Genomic DNA, 9,158 nt, shown 5'->3' with positions numbered 1-9,158 from the left:
GAGGGAGGTCTGGGCCTCCCTTCTGAAGCTGCTGCCCCCGCGACCCGACCCCGGATAGGCGGAAGAAAATGGATGGATGGATGGATAATATAATATATGTCTGTAAATGATTCGCATTACACAAGAATTCAACAAGGACAAAACAGAAGTCAGAAAAGAAACAAACTGTCAGAAATATGAGCAGAAGAAATGTGGAAACAGAGGAAGAAAAGAGGATAAATCTAATGTTAGCAGCAATTTACAGAGCATTTTCACTAAACACACAGACACGGCAAGGATCAAAGAAAGAGAGTCAATGTGTGGTGAAAGCAGCTACCGGAGAACAAAATTCACGAGTGAACTGACTCCAAGGCACTGTGGCAGTTTTCAATACAGATCAGATGAGTTTTATATGATTTTACACACATTTCACCTCCAGATCAGTTTTACATGATGATTTACATAAACTGAGCTTCCATTCTGATCTTCTGGGAAGATCATTTATGGTTGGACAGATATTTAGGTTTACATTCTGTCATGTTTCATTTTTTCTTTCTTTGTGTAGGGGTCACCTCAAGTGAAATAATCAAGGAAACTGTCTTGGACTTCAGACTACAATCACTTCAAATGCATCTGACTGTTAAATTGTAAGCATGTTTTTTTTGTTTAGCCTTTTGCAGATGTCAACGGTTAAGGAGGTAGGAGTACAGGGGAAAAAAGATGGTTCTGTTGCTTTCTGCATCAAACATTGTGTAAAAATACACCATTGTTTTTTTCTGCTGTGGAAATTTTGAGTTGAAAGTTTTAAAGAGCAGAAATTAGCTTCTGAATTCTTTGAGTCGATGTTAGCTTGACTTTATGATACTTCATGGAGAAATGTTTAGTTTCTGAAGTGTTAAATAGTTTTTCCTTGTCACACAATATTTGGCTTTTAGTCCACATCTAATTCTGAGTAGTGTGTTCTGGAAATGTTCAATGTTGGAAATCATCCACAAAATCCAAGCGTGAAGCAACTTTTACAAGCTAAAAATAATCAAGACTTGGTATCTCGGTGTTCTTTTAGGGTTCTTGATATTCCTGGTTTAAATATGAAAAAAGAAGAAAATCAATAAGATTCTGAAACTCACGGTTACGCTTGCCCTCCTCGTCTCCCTCCTCCTCGTTCTCAGGGTCGATGTCCTCGGCTTGTGTGATCCAGTCCAGGTAGCCCTTCAGGTCTTCTTCTAGCTGCTGCTTCTCACGCAGCTTCTGGAAATCACCTCGAGCCTTGGCCTTTTCTCGCTCTTTGGAAAACTCTCTGAAGCGAGAAAAGCATGCAGGATGGCGACGGTATTTTTAGTGTTTCCAGAACATTGCTGAACACGAGAGGGTTTGGGATGCCTCAATAAGAAGCAACCCTGATTTACCCCTGTGATGTTCAGGAGCAGAAGGTGATCATTAAGAACTTACCCACTCAACACACCCAAAACTAAGTTAAGAACAAAAAAGGATCCAAAGATGACCAGACTGACGAAGTAAACCCATGGCAGCTCAAAGCCCATTGCATCATTCATCTAATTCAGGAAAAAAAAGCAGAGAAACATAAAATTTAATTAGTGTGGAAGAGTATTCTGATACTTGACCAAAAAAGCAGCATAAATCCAGGAGACAGAGAAAAAAAAAACAGGAAAAAACAAGACTAAACAGATCGATATTGACCTTTGGATTTGTTTAGCTTCAGGGCACAAAAATGGTTTTTACCATTTTTAATAGTTTTCAAATATTTTATTTTTATCTCTTTCCTATGAGGTGCTCCACATCACAGGAAAAGGTTTTAAGCAGTTAAAATCTAAGTCGACCACCAGCTACTCAGCAGTGTACATCTTAATATGTCTCATAAAGTCAGATATTTGGAGTATTTAAAGTCAGCATTTACTCTGTCAAAATTTAAAATGACTTCCATTAATTTTTACAGCCTAACCATGACCACCAACCCTAAGGCTAACCTCACAGGTACCTTACCTGACTCTAAAACTAACCTCAACTCAATTCACACCCAACCCTCGACCCACCAACGACGTTTCCCCTCAATGGGGACTGGACTCGGGTCCCCATAAGCAACAGTCAGGTCCCCTTAAGTAACATTAGGTCCCCACAAGTATGCCAAAAAAACTGTCCCACAATGTAGGGAGTACCAGTCCACATCCACATGCACACACACCCTAAACTGATTTCAGTCAGAAAGGTTAAAGGTCATATTTAAATATCAAATTATTTTTTTCCATTGTTTTAACTTTGTTCAGTAACCTTTCACCACTGTAACAACAGCTTTGCCATAACAATTAATATAATCCTGAGGAAAGTAAAAAGGATGTGAAGTATGAAAAAAAAGAGCCTGAGAAGACAGAAATGAAGGAGGGAGAGCGGGTCATTATTTTATAAATGAGGGTCTCCATCAATAAAAAGAAGTGGGAGGACTGCAAGAAAACTCGTTCTCAATGTTGAGTGTTTCAGCTAATTAAAAGCTGTTGTTGATTTTTTTTTTCTTCAAACGAGAAGCTGATGATTTTCAAATGAGACCGGCTTGTTAGATTTAAAGTGCCTGTTAATTAAAAAGAAAGGCGTTAATCCAGACGACAGCTTTCAGTGAAAGCCTCAAGGCGAATCAGTTACAGACACTCACAGAACAGACATCAGATTTCCTAAAGGTCTCCACGAAAATAATTGGACCTCATTATGGTGATTATTTTCTGAATAAGAAAACAACGCTGCAGTTTATCTGACTTTTTCTCCTCAAAATATAGCAATTTTCAACGTGAATACGTATATAACAGCATATCATCATGGATATCCCTTTCATTACACTAAGTAAAGCTAACTTGAAAACTGAAAATGGGTCATAACAAAAACACATTAAATTAATATTTATGCCAAATTTGATGTGTGGCCAAGAAGGATGTTTTGTACTCAGCCTGCCTCAAAATTATATGTAGATCATATGTTTATCACTCAGCCCCACTGGTCATAATTCTGTTAATATGATCACTGTATACTGGGATTTTCTCTGGTTATATATTTGATTCTGTGAGCTATTATACTAATCAATACATTAGTGAAATCATTGCACAACAGAATAACCATGCCTCAATTTTGCATCTCGAGACTGCTGTTGGAAATGTTCCCAACATTTGAGCAGCGTAAAAGTTCTGGACAAGTTTGTCTTTTTTCTGATTAGAAGCTGGTACATCACAAACCAAAAGAAATTTAAGCTGTGCAACAGATCAATGTTATAAAGTTTGAGAACCTATCCATCATTGACTTTTCTTTCTGGTGCTCCCAAACCAGTGGCGAATCTAGGATTTTTCTGTATACGGGGCCATCAAGGGGCCACAATATATACAGAGGGGCCAGTATTTGTTCAACATCCGTGCAGATACTGTAAATCCTCAGCTTTTACAAGGTTCATACATTTAATCAGTCACATGTGTACTTGTAAAAGCTTGCACAGTAAATTCTCCTTATCAATTTTACATGATTGTTTTACTTATTATTATTGTTAAACTTGATTTTTTTCTCACTGGCCTTCAACCCAACTGAGATTTGATTTTACTCAACTTTTACTGTATTGGTGCTGATTTTACTTGTGTGATTTTATTGTGTTTTTGTATTCAGTTTTTATTTCATGTGTTCAGCACTTTGTTTCAGCAGTGGCTGATGTTATAGTGCTTTATAAATAAAGTTTGATTGTTTGATTGATTGATTGATTGATTGATTGATTTACGGCACATAAATAAAATACTCTAAAACACAGGTGTGAGAAAATCTAGCTATCGTTGTCTGTAAAAAACTTTTCTGCAGAATTGTTCAAATTGAAAAAGACAGGACTTTCCTATTTGACTCACTGGCGCCACTAGTGGTTGGAGTTGGAACTGCAGTCACAATGTTTTTGGACAGATGAGTGGAAGGACAGGGGCACTTCAGGAGGCCAATCGGATTTCAGATGGGGCCAATGCCCCTGTGGCCCCACCCCTAGAACAGCCCCTGCCCCAAACAATCCCACAAACCATTGTGTGCCGTTTCTGGTCTGTGGAACTGAACGGTGCGAAGAGGTCCATGGGATGTGACATGGCAGTCATCCCTTTTTGTTTCTTAAATCTTAAATTTTTTTCAAGATATTTTTACTCCAGCATGCTGGTTTAAAACCAAAAAGTGGTTGTCCCATTCAGGCTTCATGTGACGTCAGATTACCCAGTAGAGAACGTCGGTCCAGCCCTCCATGGTGATGCACTGGAACACGGTGAGCATGGCAAACAGGAAATTGTCAAAGTTGGTGATGCCGTTGTTGGGGCCTTGCCAGCCTTCTCTGCAAACTGTGCCGTTGAAGAGGCAGCGGCGGCCGTGACCCGATACCGCACAAGGCGTGGGCTCTTCTTCTGCAAGGGCACCTGAACACAAAGAACCAACACATAATCTTCTGCATAGGGTTTAATACGGAGTCAAACAAAATCCACAGAAAACAGCAGAAATGTGAAAATCAAAACCCTGAGGAGAATGTTTTGACTGATTTGGTATTAATATACTGTATAAACTGTTGGTTTCTATTTCTTGAATTACTCTCATTCTGAAAGCAGTGCTAGAGGAAAGGCCAAGTACGTTTACATAACAGACAGATATTAGTTATTTAATCAGCGGATTTATTCCACCATCTGTTGCTCTGTTTTGTTTTCTGCAGCTTGTCACCATTCACATACAAGGTGGATCTTTTTATTCATTCCCGGGGATTAAAACATGTTTCTGCACTAATCCCAGTATACGCCCACAGAGACTGCTGGCTGTGCACAATACGCAAGTTAGCAAATGTTTTTAATTGAAACTGTGGGGGGAAACAAAAAAATCTGACAATTAAATTAAACGAAACTCTGCTTTACCTGATTTTATTACGTAGCATGTGGCGTGCATCTTTCCGATGAAGAGCTCGAGGCCGATGATGGCGTAGATAATAATTACAAAAAGGACCAGGAGGGCGATGTGAAGCAGGGGAACCATGGCTTTTATAATGGAATTCAAAACCACCTGTAAACCTGCAAATTCAGAGGAACTGGGTCAAATTTAAGCTGCGACTCACGGTGACAATTAATGAGTTAGCATTAACATAACATAATTATCCATCTACGCAGCTGTACTCACATAAAAACACATAAACCTATCAGGTGTCATATTGGCTTTAGTACACAAACGCCTCAGAATGCAGCTGAAGCTCAGAAACTATCCTAATCAAACTGCTCTAACCAACCCACAGAAACAAATGTCACAACAGAACAGAGTTGAAAAGACTTTATTTTTTCAGTAGAACTTTGTCTTTCCTCCCCGCGGTGCTTCCCTGACTGAGAGAGGCAAATGATACGTCGCCATGGCAGCTAAAATAATGCAAACACATTAGGGCATGTGTAGCTGCCAGGTCAGACGTGCAGAGAAAACAGAAAAGAAAAGAAAGCTCCGTCTCCTCAACGAACTGTGCACAGCTGCACAGATGGTTTTTGTATTGCGGTTATGTTCATTTTATAAAACTTAGCATTGGCAGATAAAAGATGGGAGAAAATATAACAGAAGAAAAACAAAAATTTACTCAAAAGTAAAAAAAAATTAAAATTATGTCATCAATAACAACAACCTGTAGACAAAAGAGACATTTGGTGAATGGTGGCTCAGAGAAAATGAGCTTGTGACTGGAAGGTCACCAAACTCCCCAAACTGACATCAGAAATGTGGGTGGAATTTGCCCCACTCTGGGTCCTTGAGCAAGGCCCTCAGTTCCACAGCTGCTCCCTGGGCTGCCTTAAGGCTGAGTCACACTACAAGATTTTAAAACAGTCGGCCGATTTTCAAAGACTGACAGAGCCCACACGTGAGGATGAAAAATCATGGATCTACCAGGTTTGGTCCTACAGTGTGTGGTGTACAGCCACACGGCAAGACTCAACACACCACACACGAAAATATACTTCATTCATAAACATTCAGATGTCAGATATTAAACCACGCGAGACTTCCTGAAATCTCACAAGAATTCAGATGTCCTAGAGAGACGTGAGTTCAGAGTAAATAAACATTTGCGACGAGGAAGAAACAACATTGATCGTTTGTGGACTATTTTTACCAGAGGAAAAACAACTCCATGGGACTTCTAACATTCAGCAGACTTTCTGGTGAGTCATGACAGTTTTGTCTTCTGTATTTTGGAATCCCCTCCGTGTTTACGTCACCTCGCTTTCTGATTGGCTACACGTCTCATTCAACAGGCTGCGAGCTCGGGTGAATGCCACACACATTGTGATATTGGGCCATGTTGAATATCCCCGATTTGAGGTCGGAGCGGTCCCGACGTCCTGCAGAGCTGACTAAATCACTCTTAACTCACCACCCACGGCGGGAATATCTGCTATGATTATCTTTAGAGCCATCACGATAATCTGGACTTCCTTAAGATTGTCAGACGGGAAAAAATCGGCATGATTTTCTTGTAGTGTGACGCCGGCCTTAGATGGCAGCCCACTACTCCACGTGTGTGGTATGAAAAATGCAGATACATCATTTCCTCATAGTGGATTAATAGAGTACATTTACGCCTTACACTTACTCTATTTCAAACACAACATTAGCTCACAAATACCCCCCCCCCCCCCAAAAAAAATACTTGGATGAAACATACAGACCAGTGAGGTGAGGATTTTGCTGTTTACTAATCCAAAACCAACAATTCTTCAGATCACTGGTGGAAATGCATTTTAGGATTTCCATCATATGAAAAACACCTGGAGAGAACCAATTTGCTTTTAATTTTCTTTAACAAACTAATTTTTCAACAACCTTAAGTCTACCATTTTTCCCCAATAAACAGGCTTTAACCAGTTTATAGTTTTTCTGATCTTCCAGGTTATGAATAAAAAGGTGTTTTCCCCTCCACAAGAGGACCCTCCATATTTGGTTCATACAAAACTTTCTGGCTGATCCAGATTAGTACAGATGGCAAAACTGATTTCACACAGGCATCGTCTTTCTTACAGTAGGTGTTAAATTAAAAAAAGGATATGTGATTGCCCTTGGAAACAACAACATTTGCTTCAAACTGTGGAGAGGTTTCTGCATCAACTCACTGGGAACTCCAGAGACAAGGCGAAGGGGCCGCAGGACACGAAAGGCTCTCAGGGCCTTTACATCGAACCCCCCCGGTTTGCCTCCAGACTGGCCCCCAGAGTCATGATCTTTGGTTATCATCTCCAGAACCACACTAAACAACCTGGGAATGAGAGAAAATGAAATGAACAGGAGAGGGAAAGAAAGAGTAAAAAAAATAGATAAGTGATGCAGTTACCATGGGTGTAGTGTCAGTTTACAATGAAGTCCTACAGAGACCAGGTGGTCTACTGATAAATAATCAGTGTGTGTGTGTGTGTGTGTGTGTGTGTGTGTGTGTGTGTGTGTGTGTGTGTGTGTGTGTGTGTGTGNTGTGTGTGTGTGTGTGTGTGTGTGTGTGTGTGTGTGTGTGTGTCCGTGTGTACAAACATCTGGCCTGGACATGACAAACTGTTGATTTTTGACAGTGAGACCGATTCAAACATCTGAGTTCTGTGTTAAAAAGTGTTACTGAAGAAAATAATCCCAGATTATTTTGTTTGTTCTGAACTTACCCCACTATGACGATTACAAAATCCAACATGTTCCATCCGTTCCGGACGTAGGAGTTCTGGTGCATGACCAGGCCATAGGCAATAATCTTCAGAAATGTTTCTATTGTAAAAATGATCAGGAAGGCATATTCTACTGTTTCCTGCAAAGAAGGAGAGAAAAGTACAAGAAGGAAGAAAACAGAAGTGAGATAAATAAATAAAAAATTAAAGTATCTGGTTAAAATTTTACACTTTTGTGAGTCAAATAAAACAGAGTATAAAAAAAGGACAGAATTATTATTCAGCATTTCTGATTTTACTTGTTTCAACCATGAACAACTTAAATGCTTTTTATTGAAAGTGACTGAGAGACACTTGAGTTTCTCAACGATCTGTCAACAGATTTGAAATGTTTCGGGCACATCTAAAAGGAGAACTTCTCTAAAAATCACAACAGTTTGATTATAATGATTATAGTCAAGCTTTCTTGTTTCTGTTTATTTTCAGATACTTTGTCGTCTTTATGAGTTCCGGTTAGTTTTCTGTCTCTGCTTCTGTTTTTGTTCTTCTGGGTTCAGTCGGGTCCAAAACATTGATCTGTTTGATAAAACCCCTCCCTCTGTCGTTTCTGCTCAGGTTTTTCCTTTTCCTTTAACCTTGTGTATTTTTGTATCTTGACAGATTTTGGATGTAACCTTTTACCCGCCCCTGCCTGTTTTTGGTTGTCATGACAACTGCCTCTTTCTATATGCCCTCTTATTTATAGCAAATCTGGAAAGTTTCACCTGATTGGGTTTTTTTTTAGGTTTCCCTTCCTGAGAATCTTTACTAGTAAACATTCATACAATATTTACAGCTAACACTGGCAGTGATAGTTTAATCATATTTTTGAAACAAAAACTTTAGGTGAACTAGGCAACGAAGAAAGTATTTAAAAGTATGACTCAAAGATGGACAAAACAAAAAAAGCCAACAGAAGAAAGTTTGAGACAACAGCTGTTCACATGTTAGAGCTGTGTTAGAAGAAGTAAAGTTGGAAGGTTACTTCACCAGGACGTTCTTGTGAAAGATACAAGAGAAACAAAAGATTTAAAAAACTGGATAAAATTATGTATTATGAACTAAAATCCTCTGTTGAGCAGCTGAAATGTGGACATGTCGATGTTCCAGCAGGACAGCGAACCTACAGCCACACCACAGGCTGCAGCTAAATTTAAACTCAAAATTTTAAAATTTTATTATTATCATTGTACAGAGCACAATGAAATTACATTTAAGAACACCCATTCAAAAAGACACACATGACAAAAACATGGGGGGAACAGGTGAACAGGTCATTCAGCAACCAGCAGGGGTTGTGCTACCTTTAAAAAGAAAAACGAAAAAAACACACAAGGGTAGATGAGGAAAAATACAAAACATGTTATATCATTATGAATATAACCCACTTTCTGTCAAAATGATGGATGACTCAAAGGTCAAGGGTCAAGCAGTGACCTGTGGGGTCAAGGTGTGACCTGTGGGGTCATGGGA

The 9,158-nt window shown here is 39.3% G+C and overlaps 1 protein-coding gene across 15 annotated transcripts in view; it reads right to left on the bottom strand.

Annotated features, from left to right (window-relative positions):
• Window positions 1-9,158, bottom strand: part of cacna1db (calcium channel, voltage-dependent, L type, alpha 1D subunit, b) — a 75,787-nt gene that overhangs the window by 32,811 nt on the left and 33,818 nt on the right. For all 15 annotated transcript variants that reach the window (XM_014001721.1, XM_014001723.1, XM_014001724.1 and 12 more), the window contains exons 4-9: window positions 7,647-7,786; window positions 7,113-7,255; window positions 4,887-5,039; window positions 4,207-4,403; window positions 1,429-1,532; window positions 1,107-1,276 (exon numbers count right to left, since the gene is read on the bottom strand). In XM_014001721.1, the coding sequence (XP_013857175.1) occupies window positions 1,107-1,276; window positions 1,429-1,532; window positions 4,207-4,403; window positions 4,887-5,039; window positions 7,113-7,255; window positions 7,647-7,786 (907 nt within the window). The remainder of the gene's footprint in view (window positions 1-1,106; window positions 1,277-1,428; window positions 1,533-4,206; window positions 4,404-4,886; window positions 5,040-7,112; window positions 7,256-7,646; window positions 7,787-9,158) is intronic.

This window comes from Austrofundulus limnaeus, unplaced genomic scaffold (genome assembly GCF_001266775.1).
Source record: "Austrofundulus limnaeus strain Quisiro unplaced genomic scaffold, Austrofundulus_limnaeus-1.0 Scaffold10, whole genome shotgun sequence".
In the NCBI taxonomy this organism is placed as follows: Eukaryota; Metazoa; Chordata; class Actinopteri; order Cyprinodontiformes; family Rivulidae; genus Austrofundulus; species Austrofundulus limnaeus.
Note: the sequence above shows the minus strand (reverse complement) of the source record. Positions and strands in the feature narration are given on the sequence as shown.